At 44.8% G+C, this 25,132-nt stretch overlaps 1 protein-coding gene across 7 annotated transcripts in view; it reads right to left on the bottom strand.

The window, feature by feature from the left end:
- ARNTL (aryl hydrocarbon receptor nuclear translocator like) overlaps positions 1-25,132 on the bottom strand; it is a 104,174-nt gene that overhangs the window by 7,486 nt on the left and 71,556 nt on the right. For 2 of the 7 annotated variants that reach the window (XM_011374161.2, XM_011374164.2), the window contains 15 exons: positions 23,780-23,904; positions 22,943-23,089; positions 22,382-22,402; positions 20,633-20,671; positions 20,297-20,338; positions 18,816-18,973; positions 16,959-17,038; positions 12,391-12,483; positions 11,145-11,262; positions 8,531-8,680; positions 6,277-6,523; positions 5,007-5,113; positions 3,508-3,658; positions 2,553-2,641; positions 887-995 (listed from right to left, as the gene is read on the bottom strand). In XM_011374161.2, coding sequence (XP_011372463.1) covers positions 887-995; positions 2,553-2,641; positions 3,508-3,658; positions 5,007-5,113; positions 6,277-6,523; positions 8,531-8,680; positions 11,145-11,262; positions 12,391-12,483; positions 16,959-17,038; positions 18,816-18,973; positions 20,297-20,338; positions 20,633-20,671; positions 22,382-22,402; positions 22,943-23,082 — 1,544 coding nt within the window. In that variant the 5' untranslated portion in view covers positions 23,083-23,089; positions 23,780-23,904. Of the gene's footprint in view, positions 1-886; positions 996-2,552; positions 2,642-3,507; positions 3,659-5,006; positions 5,114-6,276; positions 6,524-8,530; positions 8,681-11,144; positions 11,263-12,390; positions 12,484-16,958; positions 17,039-18,815; positions 18,974-20,296; positions 20,339-20,632; positions 20,672-22,096; positions 22,168-22,381; positions 22,403-22,942; positions 23,090-23,779; positions 23,905-25,132 lie in introns of those variants that run through there. The other 5 variants (XM_011374165.2, XM_011374166.2, XM_023519909.1 and 2 more) reach the window with 5 other exon arrangements.

Raw genomic sequence — 25,132 nt, 5'->3', positions numbered from 1 at the left:
TTTCCTATGGTCATGCTCCATTAAGTTAGCATTCCCAAGGACCTGGTTACCACCCTCTCCATTCCCCAAATTCAAATGGACTTAGAATAACTACTTCTCTTTCAATGACTGCTCTTAAAGATCTAGATTTAATTAACAACTTGAGCACACATTATATGTCAGTTTCTGTTCTAAGAATTTTCCTGAGTATTCCCACAATCCTAAAGCAATCCTTGGTAGATAGATATTACTTCCCTGTTATGGCTTAAATCAACAGAGACCAAGAAGTTAAGGGAATCTCCTAAGCGTAGCCAAGTAGAGAGCCAGGACTCAAACCCAGGCAAACTGCTTCCCCTTCTCTTTCATACGGAAAAGAAATCCCACCAAAGGGAACTTCTTTTACTAGCTGATCTTCTTGGTCTCTATTACTAGCCCTTACCAGCCTTTTGATTTGGAAGCAGCCGATTTTTTGTTCAGGCCCAGATCACTGGCAGTTACTGCTCTGCTCCTGCAGTCCTGTGATGTTAGTGTTCATCCCTCCTCACTGGGAAGCTCCTTGAGTCATATACAAAGTAATAAAGTTGAGCCTCTCAAAGAGTTCCTTTTGCCTCGGGCCTGTTTGGGTTTAGCTTCATTAAGGCAGGATTTCTCAATCTTGGCACTACTGACATTTTGGACTGCAAAATTTTTTGTCGGGGGCAGGGCAGAGGCTATCCTGTGTACTGTGGGATGTTTAGCAAGCAGCATCTCTAGTCTCTATCCAGGGATGTTTGGCAGCAGCCTCCCACCTAGTTGTAACAACCAAAAATGTCTGTAGACATTATAAAATGTCCAGGGGGCGGGGACAGGCAAAATGCCCTGGGTTGAGAACCACTGGTTTCAGGGAGCAACAGGAGATTTTACTTGCCTGTGGATTTCCATGATTTCCTCAGCAATCATCCGACCTATTTTTCCTGCCCCAGCCCTGGTTCCCCCTGGAATCCCTGGAACAGTGGGGTGGGTCCTCTTCGGGCCACCTACAACAAAGGAATCTGAGAGTGAGAAAAGGAATAACCGAGGAAGAAATGCTATTGCGTGTTAAATTAAAACCAGTTCATCCCATGATCCATTTGAAGTTCAACCTTAGGGTTGTGCGCTGAAGGACATTAGAGCCGTAGCTTGGCAGGAAAAGGCTCGTTTCCTTCCAGGTTCAGAGGCCAAAGCATTTACACGAAGCATCTAATTCATGCACTCGACATACATTGACTGAATACCATTGTGCAGCATAGAGATAAGTCAGCATCCCTGCCCTCAAGGAGCTCACAGTCTAACGGGGAGAGAGACAAGATGAACAACGTCTGGAGCAGAGAGGGATAAGTTTGACAGGTAAGCATGAGGCACCCAACTCATCTAGGGCCAGGTACAGCTTCCTGGAAGAGCTGAACTCAGAGCTGAATCTTGAGAGAGGAGTATAAATTAGCTTGGTGGAGAGATGAGGAGGGGGAAGCATTCCAAGCATAGCGACTGATATATGCAACAGCACTGAGGCAGGACAAAACTTGGGAGACTACTCTGAGAAATTCATCACGAACGATGATGAAGCAGTGATAGACGAAACAGGAGAGGTGGGTACACCAATCGCATCCTGAAGGGCCTTAGATGCTGTACTAACAGATTTGGACAGTATCCACGAGGGATAAGGAGTACCAAAGGACTTCACTCAGAAAAGGCGCTGACATAGATCCGGGCTATTAGAAAGTCCACTGCACAGAGAATGGACTATAGTGGAGGGTGGAGGTGAGGGTTGGGGGGAGAGTGAGACTAGGGTTAGGAAGTTATTTCCAATAATCCAGGCAACAGATGAGGAGGCCGAAGTAGCAACAGTGGTGATGGAGAGGTTTAAAAGACAGAGGGACAGGACTCGGTGTTTAGATACAATGGGAGAGAGGTAGGAGTCAAGGTTTCTGGCTTAACCATCCAGATGGGGGCACGCAGAGAATGTCTGGATGTGCTGAATTTCTTGTGCCTTTTGGACTCCAGGTGGCTCTTTCCAGGAGGCAGTTGGAGAGAGAAATCTGGAGCTCAGGAGAGAGACTGGATGTAGGAGTCATCCATGGAGAGAGGTAGGGACTGAAGCCATGCAAGCACAGGTGGTCCCAAAGAAGGACGAGTTGAGTGCAGAGGGAAGGGGCCAAGGCCGAGCCCTGGGAGAGCACCCCCACCAGGTGTGGCACGTACCCCAGTGCCGACAGACATCCTACTCCCACCACTGAAGCCAGTGACAGTCATCAAAGAACATTTCACATCACAGCCATTGGGCAACACGAAGGGAGGAAAAAAGCACAAGAGGAGCAAGGACTTTGCTATTTCAAGGGCTTCCAGGGTCCAGGCAGCCTCAGGAAAGGAGAAAATGAGTTCCCAGTATTCCAGGCTCAACAGAGAAAGTGAGATGACAGCGTCCTTAGTGCTTATCCCCTCGAAGCCTCCCTTGTTCCAGACTATGGTGGCTGGGGACCTCGAATACTGGGGGGAGGGTCTGCTGGCCACAAGCAGCTTCTCACGGGCAAGCCCCGATGCCCCGGCAGCATAGTTACCTTCTCCAGAGGGCAGCATGCTGTCCATGCTGTGGGGGGACGCTGTGAGCTGCGGGAAGGTTGGGTCCCCGCCTTCCAGGACGTTGGCTCTGTGAACATCCCAGCAATAAGGAAAGGTGAGTCAGGCCTGCTCAGAACCGTGCACCTTTCACTTTGGCCAAGGTGTCCGGTGTCCACTCTGGACCTGGACAGGCCAGAAAATGAAGTGTCTGTCTGAGTGGCTCAACAGGTCTCCTTGCTGTTTGAAAGCACGATGGACAGCATCCCGGCCTTTGGCCTCACTGCCTGCTTGGGCCTTCCTAGTTCATGTGGGACGCCTCCAGCAGAGGTGGTGACTGTAGCAGCACACTGCCACTGCTACAGGGCCTCCTCTCCTGCCAGCCTGCAGTACCCAGCCCCGGCCCCTCACTCAGCTCTAACCACAGGTGAGAGTCTGGATGCCATGGGAAAGGAAGAGCAGGCCTGGCCAAAGAGGAGGGTCTTCCCTCCGCTGCTCACCAAGCAGGTGGCAGCTCTTGAGGTGGCATTCCAGCTGCCAGTGCTCAGGCCACCAGCCTGGTGGGCATGGATACCCACCCATCCTCGGCCAAGGCCCGTATGAGCTGGTGCCTCTGTGAGCCTTTCGTGGATTGCCAACCCTTCCCTCCACAGAGGACCAGTGGATGCCTAGTGTGCAGGGCCGGCAGAATTCAAGGTTGACTGCTTTACTGGGAAGAAAATGTTGCTGTTTTGGGAGCAATTCCACAAGCTGGGGGCCCGCATGGTACAAGAACTGAAGCTTGTCCTTTGTTAACCACCCTTTTGGCTTCTGCCAATCCTGAGGCTTCGTGGGATGTTAGCACTGTGGCGTTAAATGATGTGATACTGGCTGTTCTGTACCCCCTTTCCCAGGTAAGGAGCCCAAGGCATTTCTCTTTTGAAGCGAGGGAACTTCTGATATAGGAAAAACACTTACAAAACAACAGTATTGGTTGAGACGATGTATTCTACTTCCTTGGTCCAGGGGTTCATGAAACTGAACCATCGACTCCGCAGTGTGATGAAAGAACCATCTTTGATTTTAAACTTATAGCAATTAGTTGTAATCTTTTCTCTCGTCTGTAAAACTGAAAATGCAAAGAAACCATGAACGCTGTTGTTTCCTCAGACCAATGTGTTAAACTAACCAAACCTAGTGCACTCAGGCTCCGACGCCATCACTCTGTAACGAGCCAAGGGAGCTGGCGCTTCAGAGGACAGGTTGTTTCTGAGGGGACTGATTCAGAGCCTGTCAATTAATTTGTGAATCCGTCACTATTTTTCAGAGTACATGAAGTGAAATGACTGACTGCATTACACACATCCAAATGGTGTCAGCTGTGAAGCGAACGCCAACAAATGAGAAGGCGCTGCCCAAAGGGCCACGTTCTTTGGCCTGAGGGTAGTAGAGCATTTTTAGACACCTGAGTCCAGAGAAGTCACTCACCTATTCAAATCTACTCTTTTATGTAGAAAATATGTAAGGAGCACCTTTCGTGTACCAGGCCATAGAGATGAGAGACAGTATATAACCCATGCCCTTGGGAGAGGGATGAGAGGCAGCTATGCAGAGGGAGAGATCAGAGCCTTGAGGGGCAAATACGAGTTTGCCAAAGGAAGGAGGGAAGAATGCAGCAGTACCTGGCGGGGGTGGGGGTGGAGCAGGGGACAGTGAGAAGGTCAGTGTGGCTGAAGCGCAGGGCCTCTGCATACAAGGATGAGGAGACGGGTTGGGGCCAGGAGGCAGAGGGGTCTTGAATGCCTATCAACGACCTTTGGGCTTGAGCCTGAAGGCAAGTTTGAAGCAGGGATATGGCATTATTAGACTCAGTCTATCAGAGCTTAAACGGAATAATCATGGAAGACGGAAGATGGATTGGGGGCAGAAGGGAGCAGGGAGGACTGGTAGGAGTCTACTACAATTATAAGGTGGGCACAGGGCCTGAACCAGGATGGCAGAGGTGGAAAAAAGGGTCTTCTTTGGAAATGCATGTCTGAGGAGAACAAACTGGTCTGGTGGACGATGAAGTAAAGGAAGGGTCAATACTGGTTTCTCTCTGAGGAGGCTACATATGTGGCCGTACCATTAATTAAGAGTAAAATACAGGAGGCACTGCAGGATTTTATGGAAAAGAGATTTAGAACCGTTTGGGCCATACTAAATCTTTACGGGGGTCCAGGTAAATAAATCTTCTGAACAGGAGATACCTTCCAGAAGTTACCCTGGCCTGTGTATAGAAAACTGCTAGGCAGTCAGGGGTGGGTTATCTGTCAGGGTCTGGGAGAATCAGCTTCCTCTCCTCACAGATGTTTTTGCCTCAAGACTCCTGGGCTGGCTGACTCCCACATCCTGGGGGCAGATTTCTCTAGAAGGTGATGTGGACTAGTCTAGAAGCAGAGGAACACTTAAGACTGTTTGTATACAGCCCAGCTTACCTTGCCTATGACATTCTGCAAGATGTCCTATGTCATCTTGATGAAAATATTCATAACATGATGTGCCTAGAAGTTCTTGTGGTAAATATGCCAAAATAGCTGTTGCCCTAGAAGAGAATGTTAAAAAAAGAAAAAGAAAAAGAAAAAGAAAAAAAGCCATTCAGACAATTAACAGCATCTCTGCAGTGGATGAACCCTGCTACAGCCAATGAGAACAAGGTCGAAGTTGTATGGCTTTTCAGAGGGCTTACTATGTAGATTTGTATATTTGTTTCACGCAACTGAATTTAAACCAAGGCTATAAAAACAGAGGGAAAGAAAGCAAAACAGCCTTACAAAGGGGCTGTTATAAGAAATCAAATTTTAGGACATTTAAAAATGGTAACTATATTAGTTATATAAAAATGTGGCAAAAATCTAAACCCCACTACAAAACTTCTCCATTTTACTGCCTATTTTTTATTAGGATAACCAAACACCAGAAGGTCCAGCAGAGGGGCCGCAAAGACCTTGAAAAATGGCTGTCTTCTATTCCAGTATTTAGTGACTGTTTCTAGTAGCCATAAAAATGAATGGCCTGTGAATATTCTTAAGGAGGCAGCAGAGAGCAGTGGCAAACTTGGGACATCTGAATTCTTAGCCCGCATCCACTACCAATTAGTGTGAATCCTGCAGGAGGCCAGTCTTCAGGCTGGGCGTCAGCACTTCACCCATAAAAAATGAAAGTGGACTAGATCAGTGTAGTCCAAGAGAACTTTCTATGATGTTCTGTAGCTGTGCCATTAGCCATATGTGGCTACTGCATACTTGAAATGTGGCTAGTGAGCCTGAGGAATTTTTAATTTTATTTAATTTTAATTGATTAAATTTAAACTTGAATAGCCATATGGGATTATCATAGCCAATGAGTACTATATTGGATGGCTCCGGACTAGATAATCTTCTTCGAATCCTACATTCCAGAATTTTAACCATTCACAGTAATGGTTCTGGAACATTCCATACATTCAGATAGCATGTTACGCCTACTATTCCTCTTTTGGCTGTGGGCATCAAACCACTCTACTTAAACTGTCTCTACATGCCAGAGAATAACCCAGAAAAAAATCTCTGTATTTATGATGATGATATTCTTATGGGTCTTATTTTTTAGCAGAGAATCCCCATTGCTTCCTTCTCTTATTCTTAGGAAAGCCAGCTGACAGTCTAGTCTTCTCAGGGTTGAAAATCCTCCACCACGATTGTTCCAGGGTAACATGCAGACTCTCACCTCTGGTCTACAAAAACAAACTTTCCGTCTATGGCGTGCCGAGAAACATATTCCATAGATTTCACCCTGATTTCCCCGTTCACTGGTTGTGGAACCACGTGAGAATGCAGTCGTCCTATTGCGACAAGGCAGCTGAGATTACACCCTTCGTTGTCTGGTTCGTTGTCTTCGTCCAGCCCCATCTTTGTGGGTGGCCAGCTTTTCAAATAGCCTGTGCTGTGGATTGTGCAGAAGCTTTTTCGATCTGCTAAAAAGCAAAGTCCATGGTTAGTGTCAGTGCGGCTTTGGGATATGGAGGCACAGGTGGCCTACAGTGGCCTGGGACATAGGTAGGGAGTCAAAAGAAATTAAAAAAAGAAGTGAGCATCCAGTAAGAGAGGAAGACAGAATAAGAACTATCATTCAGTGTCACATGTGCTTAGTAGAGCTGCTTATACCAAGGGAGGAGTATCTGAATCTGACTGGGGAAAAGGAAGGTTGCCCAGAAAAACAATGTAGGAGGTGGATCAAAGATGGATGAGCACTGGCTAAGGGACTAGAATATGCGAAGGCTGAGCAGGCACAGAAGCATCTCCTGCACAAGAAATGGCAGAGGGATCTGGGAGGTAGAAGGGAAAGGGAGGTGCTGGGGGCAGAGTTGGAAAGGCAGGTTGGGGACAGACTACATTACCTGCCAACATCATGTTAGAAATGGAGAGCTTCCACAGGTATTTAAGTGAGGAAACGGCAAAATCAAGTCGGGGTTTGGATGCTCTAGGAGGGGATCGATAGGTGAACTGGAAGAGAGTGAAGCCAGAAGGACAGTCACGCAGCGGGAGATGGTGAGCACGGACGCAGGCAGTGCGGTGAGGAGGAGGCAGGGAAGGACGCAGGAGAAATTTCCGAGAACTGCTGGAATTTGGTATGACTATCCAAATATTTGGCATGAAAGGAAGAAAAATAAGATGACTCTAAGGGTTGTGGATTGAGTGGTTGCTGGTACAGTTCACCGACTCAGGGAAGAGAGTACGTTTTAGAGGGAAAGAGATTCCACTTTGGGACACAATAAGCAAGCCTGGAGCACCTCTGGATTTCAACAAACGAATCCTCGGGGAGTGTTTACCAAGCATTGCGTCTGTGCTAGTCACCGGGAACCCGTGGAGAACAAATCATGTTAAGGATTTTGAACTTTGAGAGCAATGGGAAACTTTGAAGGGTTTGAAAAAGGGAAATGATAAAAAGATTCACTTTTAAAAAGATGATTGTGGCTGCTCTGTGGAGAGAGAGAAAGTATGAAGAGCCTATTTTACCAGACCTGGGGAGAGCTGAGCAGAGCCTGGACCTAGTGACAGCAGTGAACGTGGAGATGGATAAACATATTTCGGATAACTTCTGCAGAAGGAACTCGTTGCAGCAGGACTTTGTAACTGGGGGAGGAGGAGGGGGTGACATGGGGTGAGGGTGCCTCCGAGGCTTCTAGTATTGCAACTAGATGGACGGTGGTTTATATTTTGGTTTATTTGTTTTTGCTGCCATTTACATCAAGGAGAAAGCTCAGGTGGTTATTTTTACATATATCATGTTCGAGATGCCTTTGAGATATCTAAGCAGATTGATTTAATAAGCAGTTAAATTATGGATCTAGAGTTTAAAAGAGAAGTGTGGGTTAGAAATATAAACTTAGAAGTTATTGAAATATAAATGGCATTGAAAGCTAAGGGAATGGATGATACTGCCTATGGATTGAGAAGGGACAGAAAAGAGAAGGCCCAGGAAAGAGGAGGAGGACCAGCAAAAGGAACCACCGAGAGAGCCTGGAGCGATCGAGGATGGAGGGCCGAGGAGGATGTGGTCTCAGGGAATCCTAGGGAAGAGAACACTTCAAGATGGAAGAGAAATGAAACTGACCATTACATTTAGCATGAAGGTCACTGGTGAATTTAACAAGAGCAACTGACGGACCAATGGCTTCCTCAAGAGGCAGTTAGGATTGTGGCTGAGTATTTTTTCCCAACCACGTTAAAACAAACAGAAATTAAACAAAGGCAGCCTCCCCACAAATCTCTGTCATCAGGACAACAGATCGGGGCTTCCCAACTCTCCCTGCTCCCAACTGCCTGGCGCTGTAGCTGGGGGGATGGCAGACCTGGATGAAGGCCTGTGACCTGCCGCCCTGGCAGCCTGGAACCACTGACCCCAGCACCCCGCTGAGAGCTCCAGTGTGGGGAGTTGGCCTCGCCTGTGACAGTATTTTATGGAACTGTTAAATGGTTACCTTTTTTCTTTGAGCAGGTGGAAGGGAAATCCTTGTCTTCGACCTTTACCGAAGGTCTGTTACACTTCATCCTACAGAAGAAAGAACGTCGTGCTCCAGAACATAATCGAGATGGCCCAGGGGTTATATCTGTCTTAACTGGAAGTCCAGCTGCAAATCAATACACAAAATGTGATAAACTGAGAGTAGTGTTGTCTGTCAGGAGGGGGGAGTGTGACCTTGAAGAAAGCCTTTTCTTTCCTACCTCACTGTTTTATAAAGATGACATGAGAATAATTTCCATAGTTTAGGCCTTAAAAGATGCACTACAGATAGGTGTGTTGTCAATCTGGAAATGTTTCTAGATCTCGCAGAAGGCAGCCACTGGAGGAATGGACTAAGTGCTCTGGGGGATAAAAAGAAATATAACATGGGGTTCCTGTCCAGCAGGAGCCTGCAGCTGAGAAGGGGAAATGGAAGTTCGCCATAAAAAGATTCATAATCACACAAGGTGATGTGTGATTTGTGCCAAATGAATGGCGGGGAGGAAAAGGACGCGGGCTGGGACTTGAAGGACAGGAAAGGTCTGGATACTGAGATGACAAGGAGGAAGCAGGACTGCCTTGAGTTCTCAAGCCATATCCTTGGACCCCATTCTAGATCTGTCCTGTCCAGTTCCGTAGCCGCTAGCTACATGCAGCTGTTGCACACTTGAAAGGTGGCTATTCTGAGTGTGCGGTAAGTGTGAACACACGCAGGATTTCAAAGACTTAGTACCAAAAAAAAAAAAAGAAAAAAAAAAACCAAACAATGTAATATCTTCGATTTGTCAGGTTAAACATAGTATTTAAATTATTTTACAATTATTTTTACTTTTTTAATATGGCTACTAGAAAATTTTAAATCACACCCATGACTCATATTTGTGGTTTGCATTATGTTTCCACTGGACTCTGCTGTTCTAGACCAACTGAGTTAGAGTCTCTGAAGGAAGAGCATGACTGTGGTCCTGACAGAAACACCGGCTACTTGTCAGTGCAGAAGCTGGTGCAACAGATCGTGTCTGGGGGTTAATGTACCTCCCACTGCCCACCAGGAAGCACCCATCAGGGCAAAGGCTCCTCCTGGGTCTCACCCGCTCCGACCTACCTCCCAAATTGCCGCCTCAGCGATCTTCCCCAAAATGCCAATCTGAGCTGCCCCAGCCTGCTCAGAGCCCTTTGCCGTGTCCCCACGGGTCCGGCCCTCCCCTCCCCTGCACATTTTGTTCTAGTAGCACCGAGCAGGCCACACGGCAGGCGCCACACCTCTGCACCACCCACAAATCGTTTCCTCTGCTCTTTTCCTCCCTTCATCACCCGGTAAACATTAATTCATCTTTTCAAACCCACCTCGGTTGTCACCTACTGGGTGATGCCTGTCCCCGCGCCCACATGAGAATTAATCATCTGTTCTCTATGCCTGGTACAATTTCTATGGCTATACCTATTATACGGGAAGCTTTCTGTCTTCTTGTCTCCCTGACTATATGGTAACAGTCTTAGAGGCAGGGACCAAATACCATTCATCTTTTTCTTCACAGGTCACTAAAACATTGCCAGGGGGCCAGACTATAAAGAACAACAGGTACCAGAAACTGCACAGTACTTTCAAGAAGAAGAGGTGTGCCTCAATGAAAAGGCTGGTTTAAAGGAGTTTCCTCTGGTGGTATTTCCTTCCAGGGATTAAAATGGGGAGCTTAGAAGCAGGAAAACAGTTAGGCTGTGGCTGCACGGGGCCAAAGCGAATACCAGCACTGCTATTGTGCTTACCATGAGCCAGGAACCGTCTCACATGCTTTATGTATATTAATATATTTAATCCTCACAATAACCCAATGGATAGGTATTACTTTGCACATGAGGAAGCTCAGGCATAGAGAGGTTAATTAAGTAACTTGCTCCAGGTCACACAGCTGGTAAATGGTAGAGCCAAGACGTGAGCCCAGCAATCTGACTGGAGTCCACACTCTCAACTGCGAGAGCGCACAGACTCCCACGGCACTAAGGAGGAGAAGGCGACCGGGCCTCACACAGGAGGCATGGCGGCGGGTGCAGGAGCAGGAAGCTGGGGGAGGATGTGGAGTGGTTCCGCTGCTGCAGGAAGGAAGCCAGGAGGGGGAGCCAATGTAATGAGGAATCGCTTTGGTCACGGAGACACCATATTTATATTTCAAGTTTTCTTACTTTTATGAGGCTGCACATGTGCAACTAAGATAAATCGAAGCAATTTTTTTTGGGTGGGGGGGAACAAATCAAACTGGTATGCGCCTTTTAGAGTCAGGAGCACACAACTGGGAATTTCTAGACACTGAAAAATAAATGACTAAAAATCAGACGGAATCAAATCAAAGTAGCTGTTTTTCCTCTCAGTGAATTTCATTATTGAATTTTTTCTTCTTTATGTAAAACAAATCAAAAATAAACATAAAGGAATGTACATAATTCCATTTAGCCAAAGATAGCACCTGTGACCCAGCTAAAGGGCAGAAGCAGGAACCCAGAGGCTGAGACCTCCGCGCACATTCTGCGATCCTCACTGGGGCCCTCGGCTCTGGGCAGGTTACGGAGGAGGCAGCAGCCTTCCCTGTACTCACTTTTGGCATCTATGAGCCGCTCCCGGGGTGCGGTGTCGGAGGAGGAGAGCTGCTCCTTGACTTTGGCAATATCTTTAGGGTGTAGGTAGTCAAACAAACTCTGACCAATCAGATCATTCTGTGAGGAGGAAATGTCAAAAGTGACAAGTCAACAGTTGGAATATAAATTACCCAACAAGTGCTTTGCCTTTACTTTGTATTTTTAAGTGTGAGAATTTCTAATGTTTCTATGGGAACATGTACACATGTGCAATCGCTTTGCCTAGATATACAGACAATGAATGAGACATTGGGAGTTTGGTTTTGATAACACCTGAGGGGAAAAGGACTCGATTATATAAATAGTTCACACTCCTATAAGGCAACGATCTTTCAGCTTTGTGTATTCCTTTTTATCTATTTCTGATGCCTACAAAGTCTCTTTTGAGACTTCAGGAGAGAACTGTAGGGCACAGGCTATGCCCCTAGCTCCATTAAGCCTCTGTTTTCAAGCGAGTTGGGTCATACCGGATGCTCCAGTAGCCTAATCTGTTAGAGATAATAAAAACTTCCTCCATGACTTTCCTGTAAGACTAAAAACAACAAAACATTTGGGAAACATTAAATTTACATTAATTCTAACTTATATAAATGTTATTTGGACTCTTCAATTCTTTGCCTTACCAAGTTTTTATGCAAACACCATCATGTGGAATGAGTAAAGGGATGGATAAATGAGTGGATAAAAACTCTGGGGACATGATATGTGAAATAGTCTACTCTAGAAGCTTTCATAAATGTTGATCTTATTTCATTCTATAAACAATTAAAAAAAGGTATGGATTATTATAATTATTTTTTTAGAGGAAGCTTAGGTTCGATGGAGTTAATGGGACATATCATTGCAAAGACAGCATGAGTGGATTCCCAATTTTCCTATTTTCTGGCATTGGATTATCTGTCTACCTTTCTGCTTTGTTGATAGCCCCTCACCCTCTATTCCTGCTCCTTAGTTACGGGATATTCATTTTGCAGCAATAAGAAAGTTATAAAGCTGCTGCTAAGCTTAGAGTCGAACCTTCTGAATGAGGGAAACATGGAACGCATTAGAAGATTTTTCTAGGTTTAAATTTATTTCTCTATTAAGAATTTTCTAGAAGAAAAATTGGGTGGGAGGACAACATAAGTATTGTATAATTATTCTGAAAAGTGAGGGAACCCTTTTGGCTGTGTGGCTGCCCACCACCAATGGGAACATAAGCAATACCTGGCTGTAGTTGAGGATCTTGAAGACAGACTCTGAGACAAAGAGTATCTTCCCTCGGTCACATCCTACGACAAACAAAAATCCATCTGCTGCCTAATCAGGAGAAATGGATAATCAATTGATCACACTTCAAGGAACATGATTTGTCATCACTCTGATAGCAAATAAGGACTTGTTTTCTAGGTATCCGATGTGCAGAACCGCTCTCATTGATGTTTCACGGGTGTCCTGAGAACAGGATGCTTAAAACAAATGCCTTATGAGAAAAATATGATTCTCTCCAAGGCGGATATACACACACATACATCATCTAATGATTACAGGGAGAAGTCCAACTAAAGTAAGTTCTCTTTCAAAGTAGAATTCAGTTTAAGAATTTTCCTTTGATTATATGAAGGTCCAGAGAAATCATATTTTATTGCTTTAATATAACTATGTAGAATCACAGTGTCTGAGATTAAAAGGACCTTTAAGATCAGAATCCCCTCTCCAATATCTTGGCTGTTCTGTCCTCATTTATAGGGAACTCTAGAATAGTGGTCCTCAGAATTCTGAGCAGTGTTTTTTGTTTTGTTTTATGCTGATTGTCTAGAGTGAGGTTGGATCACTGGTATTGTTTTAAACTCCACTCCATTTCCACTTCTGCCCCAAAGTAATTCTAATGTACACAAGATTGAGAACTACTGCTCTCAAATATTATCCTTTAATCCAGGGCTGGGTTGTTTGTTTCAATGAGACAAGAGAAGCAAAACAAAATTTTCCCCTTAGATTCTTTTTACTTCTTCACTTTGAATGCAAATAAAAATCTAAAGTATCATTAAAGATAGGTGTAGAGACACGGCAATATTTGTTAGGTAGACTAAAGCGGATAAATACCAAAGCTATAGTCCCCAAGAACTTAGGAAATTATGTCTGTATGTACTTGAATCCTATGTACAACTTTCAGATGGACAAAATACATAACTCCTGCAGGGGTCTTCCCAGTGATGGGGGAGGGTGTTCTCTACTCTCTCATATATTTGTTCTTATACTCAGCTCCCACAGTTGTAATGCACAATGGGTATCGATATCTTGCTTTATTCACTAGTGCCCAGACTGTTCTTTGGAAAAACAAAACTCCATTCTGTTTTCCACAAAAGGGTATTTGGGATATAGTTTAATTCAAAGAGCTAGGAAATAAATTCATGAACCAGAAGGTTAAAGAATGACACATGCACTTGTGCTGGGATAAAAGAAGTGAATAAGAAGGGGAACGGAATCACTATTTCTGTGAGAGAACCTGGCAGGCCATCCAGCTAGAAGGAAGCTAGGAACGATCTTTTCCTAAGTTAGGCCTCTAAGCTGGCCCAGGGGCAAGGAATGACAGTGAGGGGGAAGCAACTTTCCAAGCACCATCTGCTGGAAGCCTCATTCTGTCAAAAAATAGGGTATTAATAACTTCCTCATTTGCCTTGCAATCATATCTAACAAGAGAAGTGTTTTGAGGCTTTTCATTGAGGATGTAGCACAAAAGGTGCCTGGGAAGAAGGTAACTGTGACATCTTGACATCTAGGCACAGTCAGGCCTGAATCTATGATATGAATGAAGTAGATTTCGACACATCCCGTGTCTCCAAAGACCAGTGAATACAGTCAGTATAGGGTAGGCTCAAAGCATTCTGACTCTGCTTTACTCGGAAAGAGCTGGGGCGAAGGAGACAGTGGAAGAGCAGAGGTGTGAGAACACCACAAGAGTCATGGGGACACAGGAAAGCCAGGGGCAGGCTCACTCTTGAGGATGGTGTTAGTTTATAAGAGATACAGTGCCCTGGGAGGGTCTGCCTAGTTTTCAAAACAAAGGAAGTAGAGCATCTAGACATTACAAACTGATCAGGTAGACTGCCTGACACGCCATTTACAAAAGAGGTTTTGAAAGCACTTAGTGAAGCAAGCAGTTAGTCAGATTTGCATAAGGACAAGGAGAAATCCAGCTCCTGCTGCCAGACTGTTCCAACACAATCTGAGTGGCTCTTGCCTTCTGCTGAAGCAAATTCCTGAGAACTGGGCACCTGGACATGGCAAGGGACTGGGCAGGACTTCACAGCCACTGAAATAGGCCAGAGAAGAAAAGTTTCGTCAGGGAAGACAGATCACCACTGGTGTTGTATAAAACAGAAGAGCAGAGAGACGAGCCCAAGATGAAGTATTTAGCTTAAATAGCATTAAAATCCTCGTTCCGTACTCTTGTAAGTATGGACATCTGATAGGGAATTATTTAGAAAAGCAACGACAAGAAAATTAGTAAGCATTTGTCATTATAAAAGGAGCTTGTTATATATACATTAAGTCACAAATAATTATTTTTTCCTTAAAAACATCAAATTACCAGTACGGCAATCAAGACCGGCTACTTAATTTGTGAGGTTCAGGACAAAATGACAATGCAGGGACTCCTGTTCAAAAATTATGATTTTCAAAATGGCGACAGCAGAGCATTAAACCAAGTGCCAGGCCCTGTGTGACTGCACAGAACACATGCCTATGAAGCTGGCCCTGGTGGTTTCTCTAGAAATGCAGCAGACATAGTCTATTTCTTAACTTCAGCAAGTTCCCCCTGAGAAAAAGAACATCTTCTGTATAGAAAAGGATGGAGAGGTAAGGAGAGAGTTGAATTTGAATAACTGTGCCCTGAGAATGGTAACCAATGGACCATCACTAACTTGCCAGGTAGTGATGGTGGCCCCACCCTACATGCAATGGCGCCACCCTAACGTGTTCATCAGTGATTTGATATTCCGAAAACACTGCCATGCATATACATAAGTACTAAAAAATGTTTGCTGAATTAGTGAATGAATGAAAATGAAAGACACAGAAGGCAAGCTTGTCACATCTACAAGTCACAGGAAGCCTCAAAGGATCACTAATAAACTGGAATGTGGGACCATCCAATAAACACATTTTGACAGATAAAAGGGAAATTCAAAAGAATGAACTATACCTATACGAGATGGAAAAGAACCTGGCCTAACAATAATCTCTGTACAAGAGAGTTGGGGATGGGCAGGATTACAGCTGCCGAAATGCGGCACTAAAGACCACTTCTGGGGCAAGGGATGTACCCAGCCCTATTCAACCCCAGGCCAACCAGATCATAGCCGAAGTTCTGGACTGGGTTGTGAGATCCACTTCTGGAGGGGCATCAAGCAAACAGATATGGCTCTGGAAGGCATGTTTGACAAAGGTTGCTGGGAGGTCAATTCCTAACCCCCTTCTCTCTTGCCTGCCTCTACTATGGAGACTGGAAAATCTAAACCCATGCTCTGCAACCTGCCCTGCAGCTAGGGGTGATCAGGCGAATCTTCTTGATAAGCTGAAGGCCCCTACTAGACTTCCAGGAAGATGTATCCTTTCCTGATAGAAGGAACCACTGGCCTTATCTGGCTGGGGCTGGCTACCCAGACCTGGCACAGCCACCTCACTACACTGAGGAAGCAAGCTGCATTGCTAGGTCGTCATGGTTGTGTGAGAAGACAGAGAGTCTGGTTCCTGCTGACCCCAGTGGACCACCGCACCAACCCCTCACAGCCTACCCCAGGGCCAACTATGCTTGAGAAATGAAACCCTATTTGTCCATCAGGTCTTCTGTTCCTTGCAGTTGAAAACTTTCCAACTGATACAGCATATTATGTGATAATAGATAGAAAATACTAGAATAAGTAGGCAGGCCAGACTTACAGAGGGCCTGGAGCCACGTAGAGCTGAAAATGGTACAAAAACCCAGCTGGACTACTCCTTCTCCTGGAGCATTGCAAACATCTTGCTCAAAGAAGGGTGCCAAGGTTCTACAGGAGTCTTAGCAAGTGAAGTCAACCCTGGCTGTGGGAGACAGTGCCAGGTATCTTTCCTTTTAGTTACGTTTTCTATTTTTCTTTTACAATTTGCGAGAGGACACGTTTCTGACTTCCTTTCTTTCCTTCAATTTCCAAGTGAATCTCACTCTGCCAGAAGCATGCCTTGGAGTCCACTGCAGACTGAAATCTGCAGGGAGGCCAAGTTCCCACGGTGCCACCTCAACTGCCTCTCTGCAGAGTCTGGCAGGATGAAGGAAGAGCTACGATCCAGCAGGTGAAAGCATCACCTCCTCCATTTATTTTCCTCCTTGGATCATGAAGTCTTTTTTAAGTTTTGTTATTTTGAAGGGATTTTGGTGTAAAGATTTTGGTGGATGTTTTTGTGCGCTAGTGGTTAAGTGAGGATAAGAGAAATTCTCAGTCATTACCAGTTTCAGTCCCTTTCTAAAACCTTCGTGCAGGAATGTGATTTTTAACTACCTCCAATTTTCAACAATTGCCTCTTCGGTTTAAAACTACAGTAGCATAGACTTTCAAGGGAAGACGTGGAGGAGGAAGGTCTCGGGAAAGAATGTGACGGCTGTCCAAACAGTAGCTGAAGGCGGAGAGCCAGAGGAGCAAGTGGGCCTAAAACGGTTCAATACTGACACTCTGAGTTTCCACATGCTGGTACTTAACTCCAAAATTTGTAAAAAAATAAATGTTGTACAAAATAATCCCGTAATTGCAACATACCCTGAGAATGAGGTGTTTCAATTCATCATCTGACAGAAAAGTCGGTTTGTAGTTGGCTTCTGTGTATGGATTAGTGGCACCTGAGCAGGAAGAAAAAGTTGGCACACTTTATATTGAGATAAAGTCTCATTCTACCTCACTGCCTCAAACCTTCCAGATGCGGCCTAGTTCCTACCATCTGGGATTTAAATTTTACCTCCTTTTTTCTTAACTGAGACAAAGCAAGATCTGGCTTTGAACAGAATCCTGTAACGCCACAGAGAATTTCATTGAAAAGAGAACACTGTTGCCCACAGGAGACTTAACAAGCTTGCTTTTGTCACTCCAGGGAAAACCGAGAGCTAATGGAAGGAAGTTAAAAATCTGCTTCTAAGAGAGAAGGCAGCTCTGGAAGGAAACTGGTAGAGGTGCCTGGGAGGGTTCCCTCCTCCCAAGATGTGTATTAAGTGGGTTGTCTAGCAGTCCCTCAAATCACCACTCTAAATGTTCTTGGGAAATCATCCAGTCTGCCAGGCCCTGAGTAAATATATTGTGGAAGACATTTAGTGTGAGTTTCTCTCCATCAGTGGTGACTTAAATGAGCTTGGCAACCTAGAGAAATGCATTACTTCAGTCAATGCAACTCCAGCTCCCGGGACTGAAAGGGAACAAGACTTATGTTTAAAAGGCTGTCAATCTGGCATCTTTCAGAAGAGCAATAACTTAACAGAGAAAAATGCCAGCAGTAAATGACTTTGAATCTGCAGAATAGTTAGTGGAATAGTGAATAAAATGAAATGGTTCCTTAATACTTCAAAGTACCATGGGGAAGGAAGTAAACAGACCGTGTTCGTGACTTTCACATCAACTAACAAGGCACAGATTATTGATCCGCATCTCTGCTTTTTATAACTCCAAACTTGCCACTCTTCCCCTTCCAATTTAATTGACATTATCTTTTAATAATTTAATCTCTACCATCTTTGCTAATATGAATTTTTAAACACCATTCTCCAAGCACAGGATACAACACTTATATTTTATAATAAGGATCAAATCAGACAAAACCAGCTACTTCTTATTTCTGGTGGCTTTGGGGAAATAAAAAGACACAACTCTTTTACCACACAGGTCAGAAATCTGACTGAGCGTCCACTTTCCAATTTCTTCAAATAGTCTAAGACTAGCTATGGAAAATCCCAGAAACGGCATTCACTAAAATGCCTGATATGTTTCAGCTTTCTCCTGTGGTTTGGATAATTCGCTTCCATGCTTCTGCTTCTGTTTTCTCACCCTCCCCACACTCAGAAAAGAAAGAAAATACTGTTTCCCTCATAAAGGGCCCATCTGGTTTGGGGAAATTCCAGGAAGAAGAAAATATTATCAGTGTTCATTCCTGACGATAAAATTGTCGGCAAGAACCATCAACCAGTGACTCACTCTTCAAAGGAACCATGATGAATTTTTCTCTTAAAAACCGAAACTGGCTTTCATGTGTCTCTAAGTTCACCTACATTTCTGATGTTTATCATCGTATGGGTGGGGTCTCAGCATGCACATATACGAGAAGGGATATCAGCGATGTCCAATCTGATGTGCATGTAGCCCGATCATGCGCACGTACAAACACATGCACAGAACACAGCCTCTAACCTCTGGGGATGTAGGGTGGCAAAATCACACCCCGATACTCACATAAGCTCGACAATCATTTCATTTGGCATTGTGTCTATTGCTGAAAATCACAGGCATATTACTCAAGCCTACACATTTGCAAGTCATAAACATTTGCCTTAGGGACTCAGGAACATTCTAGGCAACAGTGGTAATAAGAGCTGTGGGCAAGGGCAGAAAGGACAGTAAAGCCCAGGGTCTCACCTCGTAACGTTTTCATGTGCTGAACAGCCATCCTTAGCACAGTAAGTTTATCTAATTTCCTGGACATCGCGTTGCACGTTGGTACCAAAGAAGCCAATTCATCAATAAAACTGTTCATTTTATCCCGACGCCTCTTTTCAATCTGACTGTGAGCTTCCCTGAACATTATAAAAAATGATTTCATAAAAAGTAATGGAGCATCAAGGAAACAATGACAAAAATAAGTTATAACTGTTTCAATATTCATCTGACAAGGCAAATTTAGAATCTGCGGAATGTTTCAAACTAGACTTTTCTACTAAAGTCACCAAAAAATGGCCTCACTGTCAGGTTGGTATTAATTTTTTTAAGCTTACCTCATCTTTAGAATTGAGAAATATAAAAACTGTCTTTTCAAGTAAACGGTGTGGTTAATTTCTCCTGATTTATTTCCCTTTCAGCCTCTGCAATGCTGGATTTTAAGATGAGGGTGGAAGGAGAAGGCAGATGAAGGTTTCGAAGAGAAAAGCCTCCAGAACAGTCATTAGCAAGGGTCCCATGGTCTCCAGTGAGCCCTGTCTCTGTAAGGAGCCCATTGTGTGGCCTGTCAGAAACTCACCAAGTTGCCAGGTAACTAACACTGCCATCCCTGAAACAACCATGACCCGACCTAGAGTCGATGCTATATCTGTCCCCAGGAGCCTCCTCCAAAGAATCTCACGCTCCTCCCTGCCAAGAGTTGCTGCCTACTGAGGCAGAGTGACACTTCCACCGTCACACACTCTCCCTGACTAGTTTGCACCTGCCATTTGGGACTGTCCCCCTACAGAGATGCATCAGTGGAAATATAGTTGGCTGCTGCTGCTGCTGTAGCAACAGAACCATGGGACCTCCTGCCACGGCTGGTCTGTGAGAGAAAAGCTGGAAGTCTCAGGTCAGCTGAATTCTGCAGCCCCGAGTTCTGTGTCATGATAGAGCCTCAGATGGCCCTGGAGCTAAAGGCAAGAGAGCCGAGAGTGCCCATATGGAAGGGGGTCAGCAAGTATGGCTGGAGGCAGGAGGGACTGAGTTACAGAATTTATTCAAGGGAGCGGGGTCTCCTCCACATCTGGCCTTCAGTTGCAATTTGTAGTGTAAAAGGGGGAGGTGCAGTCTAGGAATTGAATCACGGAGCCAGGTCTCCTCTGGGGCACCTGAGAGTCAGGAAGGAGCAACCTGCTGAAAACTTAGGGGAAACCTTAGCCTTCATTTATTTTCTGCTCCCTCCAAAGTCCCCTCAGGTTAGACATGCTTAGGCAGGAAAGAATGAAGGATAGCTCAACCTGGAGAGAACAAGGGACAGAAGGCCACATCAAGCCAAGGTCCACTGCCCCCTGTTTTATTTCCTACGGATATGACATTGTGGAAAGGACTGTTTGACAGGGACGAGACGCACACGGCCTCCTTGGCTGCACTCTATGAAACCAGGACAGTTTTTAGCTAGAATGATGGCCCAAGCTTACCTTGCATTTTTGATCCTTCCTTGGTGCTCTGTGTATTCTAACCTAGGGGGAAAAAAAGCAAAAGATAAAAACACAAATAAAATCCCCCTGGAGATTAATGGCCAAGTTACACCTTTGTTTCTTCCCTGTTTAATGCCTGTCATCTCGCTACAACATACAAGGTTGGTAGTTAGCTGCACTGGGGGCTGGAGGGAGACGATCTTGAGCCCACAGGATCTCAGCCTCCTTGCTTATCCCCAATCTAAGACATAGGTGGAACCTGTACCAAATAATAGAATGTGCAATGCAAGGAAAATGGCTATAAGGCTGAAATTCAAATGACGAGGTTCATGGTACCTTCCATGAGGGTCATCTTTGTCTGTGTCCATGCTTTCTCTGAAAAAAACAAAAGAGAACACGATTATCATTAAGACAAACAAAATACCTTATCATAATACAGAATGCTCTCGTTTATCCAGAAATTAAACAAGGAGAAAGCTCAAACAGCCAAAGTATTAATTATTGATGTATTATTATATAACAAATAATATAGTCCAACAAATAAATACAAACAACTTGAACTCAGACTGGTTTTCCAGATTATCAAAGAAAATTTATACATAGTCTCAATAGTTTCTGTGTTAACATATATTTTACCATATTTTGATTGTTTGAAAATTGGGAATACAAAGCATTTATGGAAACTCTTAACCAGGGTATCCAAATAATACCTCATTCCCCACTCCTTGCCATCATTCTGGATAAATGGAGTTTACTCATTTGCAAAACATATTAAGCATCAAATATATATGTGCATACATATATATTGGTGTGTGTGGGTGAACTGAGGAGGGGAAATCAAAGTACCGAAAAAAACCTGAGCAGAGCCCTGAGGCAGCTTTTCAAAGGCACTGCTACCCCATTTTCTGGTTCTCAGCCAGCTGGGAAAGCCTGAAGAATCAGGGTAGAGGAGAGGGTTGGGGCAGAGGAGCGTGGAACCCTGTTGGGCTGCAGGGGGTCCTGGGGTCACAGCAGGGCTCTGCCTCCCTTTAACAGACTCCAGAATTCCAAGTTTTATGGCACCTTGTGGTTCAGCAGAAAATAGATCGAAATCCTCAGAGGAAGGAGTTCCAGATCCCACTGTGGTCAGCTCGCAGCCTTCACCAGCCCCTAAATGTATCAGGTGGGCACTGACTGCCACCTGGGCCTCTCCCCTTTCTTTTTTATCCCATGAGAAAGGAGAAATTATGGCCTTTCAAACAATGTAGTAATCTCAGGGGCAAAAACGACTTTCTTAGGAACGCTGAATCACATCCTAGGCATTCTAGAACTGTGGTTCCCAACCAGGTGACCTTGATGTCTTCACAGGCAGAGTTCCACCCAGGCCACACAGGACAATGAAAACTTGCCCTCCTCTTTTGTCTAGACTAGTGTCTTCTCACTGAGGCCAGGTTGATCATCTCCGGTGAGGAGAAGCTTTGCCTGATAGATATGACTTTAGTACATTAAAACTGTAGGGAAACGGATTATAGTTCCTTAATTAACAGGGTCTCCATGAATTACAAAAGATTTGCAAACTGGGGTCCATAAGGAAGACCTGAAGGTCCTGCGTGGTCACAGGGTTGGAAACCACAGATCTAGACAGCAGGTCTCAGAACATGTCAATGGTCCATTAGCACTTGCCAGAGACAAGGGGTCTACAGAAAACATCTCCTGGTCTCTCTGTTGGGGAGTTACTTCTATGGAAAAACACCTTCCGGTCCTCACACCCACACTCCATCCCCTCGGTGTTTGCTCTCTAAATCATCTGGGATAACTTACATATTAATCATAGCATCTCCTAGTGGGCATCTGACCTCCAGTCACTGTGCTCCCCATATTCGACCTGTGAACTTCAGCAGAAAGGACATCTGCTGTGGGGGGACACCTCTTTGGAGATTTTCCCTCACTAAACAAAAGAAAACCTCTTACATGGACATTTGGGTAAGAGTCTATGCAGTTGTCTCAACAAAACAAAGCGTGCCTTTGAACGGTCTCCACTGCCTTATTCCCTAGGTGTTTGTATAGATATAGAAGAGTTGTCTATAAGTGTGAAAGTTTACTTACTCAAAAGAAAAGTCATCAAGTCTAAAAAGAAACAAAAATACTATTTAATATAACAGGTACATACTAATTTCAATCATGTTTAAGGACAACATCCATGTTCCTATACTGTTTTCAGAGATGACCTTTACTTAGCATTCCGCAAATATTAAGCAACTGATGTCTTTCTCAGGAGAGGTCCTCAGGCAAAGCTCTCTCAGAAACCACTGAGGCTACATTCATAGACTAGCCATCTTGCTCACAATGAGCAAAGGAAGATGAAGGAAGGGGTAAAAGGAAGAACTTAGCTTTAAGCCTCTTCTTTTTCCCTTGATGCGGAATGATTTGGGGACACAAGGGGGAAATAAATGCCTCAGTATTGCTGGAGGCTCCCTCTTGCTTGCAATCCAGGGAAAGATAAAGGGAAAAAACCAACTGTGTGGCCACCTGGAGTTGAATCTTTCATTCTGATCCCTTTGCAGAAAGAGGATCCTTCTTCCAGGAGAAACAGTAACTGGCCCCTAGATGTCCCATGCCCATGAACTGACACCAAGTTTAGCCAGGGGAAGAGCCTAAGGGCCTTACTGGTAGTCGGTGGAGCTGCCTTTCCGTTTGCGGTTGCAATCCATGCCACTGGTGCTGAGGGGGCTGGAGAGGAGGTCAGTGGCACCCGGGGACATGAAATCACTGATTGTTGAAGAAATGTCCATTCTCTGGTCCGCCATTGGAAGTCTGGAATTGGTACAAGGAGGCATAGAGGCATGCTTATTTCTATGTGCTCTTCTAAAGGAGGGGGCGGGGGGCGGGGCAGGGCACTTGTTGACAGCACCAGCACATCAGCACATCTCTCACCCAGTGAACAGGGCCATGGCAGGAACGGGAAGAGCCTCGTACTTACTTTAATAGTTATTACAGGTAACTTAGGCTCACCCACTTGTCTTTCTGAGGAAAAGCCCAGAGAAGCCAGGCTAGGTTGCAGAAGAACTAAACCAGAGCCCAAGGCTCTGGAAGTTACAGCCAGTGTGCCTCCCTCTGAGGGGACCACGTGTGCCAGATGTTCTGACAGTCCTAATTTCATTTTCTTCCAATGAATAAATCCGATCAGTGAAGTAAATGATAGACTTGCTATCTTTGTATCTTTGTTACAACTTCTGTAAAAGTTGTAAGGCAGCAGAAAATATTTTCCAGACTATATTTAAAGTCAGACCTGGGAGTCAGGTCTCTCTCTACAGTCCCTCTTTATCAGTGGCCCAGGCAAGATCTGTCCTGTCTGCCCAACTGTCCTTTTGTGCCCAGCATCCCTGGCAAGGAAAACTTTGCATAATGAAATAAAGACACTGTAAATAAATTTGCAAAACATTTTGAGAATTCATATTTTAAAAACACAAAATGAGCTGGCCCCCCTAAAAAGTTGACAAGTACCTTGCAAGGAACTCCAGCTCCAAACCAAGTTGAAGGGGGCCGTATACTGCCCACAGCTGGGGTCTGAACTCCAAACAATGTGACTGGGGCTGTCACGCCTTTGCTCTGGGCCCAAGTTTCCTCATCTGCAAAGCAAGAGGTAAGTGTGAGCTCTTGTTTTCACTACTGTTATGCTTACAGATTAGTGAACCAGGCCTCCCTGGTAATGTGCCCATTAGGTAATGTGCCAACTTTTCACTTTCACAATCATCTCTGGAGTGAACTTATCTCCATGCACTTGAACTATTATCTCCTTCTATAAATTTCTAAAAGTAGGACTGCCAGGTCAAAAGGAGACACACGTCATATGTTTGGGAACATACTAAAACACTGTGCTCCATAAAAGCTCCATTAACTTATACTTCCAATAAGAGCTCTTATCATTCTGAAGGGAAAAGCAAAACCTCTTTTACTCGTATTTTTAAATGATTACAGGTGGTATATTCTTATATTACAGGCATTTCAGTTTTCCTTTGTGCCTGCTCATGTCTTGTTTCTTCTACCCTGTTGTCTTCAGTACTGATGGGCCTGCTAACTCATGTTCACCTGGCCCCTGAAACTGCTGGGAGAAAAACATACGAGGAATCGACTGCTCTCACTTTCAATCCCTCGCCTCTCATCTCAGGGGCCCAGTGCTGCCCAGAGGGCCCCGACTTCCACTCCATGTGTTCTCCCACGCTGCTAATGGAGAATGTCATACTTCATCTTTTCTCCTCAAACCTCTGACATCTCCCCAGTCCTCACTCTCAGACAACTTTGTTTTCTACTTCACTAAGAGGACAGCGATGGCAGCTACCAGCCTACCTAGACGCTGCAGGTTAGGACTCCCGTACCCCACGTGTGCTGACTTCGTCCTCTCTCCGAACTCCAGACCATCAATCCAGAAGTCTCTCCCTGCCCCTAATCCTGCGTCATCCCCTTTCTCCATCTACTGGATGACTCTCATTAGGATAAAAACACACTGCAAAAATTTTCAAAATTGAGGGGAAAAAATTTTTTTGAACTCTATTCCTCTCCAGTTACTCCCTCATTTCTAGTTCCTTTCCTCTTACTCTCTCTAAACTAACTCGAATCAGGTTTTTGTCCCCTTCATTCCAATAAAACAGTCTCTTTTGTTACCACTGACCTCCTCATTGCCAAATTGAATCGCCAGTTTTCCATTTGCTCTCTACTTGACCAGTCAGCAACATCCGAGAAAACTGATCTCTCCTGCCTCATTGTCTCCTGGCTTCAGAGATGCCACAGTTTCCTTCTACTTCAGTGGCCAGCCACTCTTTTTTGGTCTCTTTAGCTGGTTCCTCATCTCCCTCGCTT

Source organism: Pteropus vampyrus, unplaced genomic scaffold (assembly GCF_000151845.1).
Source record: "Pteropus vampyrus isolate Shadow unplaced genomic scaffold, Pvam_2.0 Scaffold240, whole genome shotgun sequence".
NCBI lineage: Eukaryota > Metazoa > Chordata > Mammalia > Chiroptera > Pteropodidae > Pteropus > Pteropus vampyrus.
The sequence above is the reverse complement of the archived record's forward strand: the minus strand, read 5'-3'. Positions and strand labels throughout refer to the sequence as shown.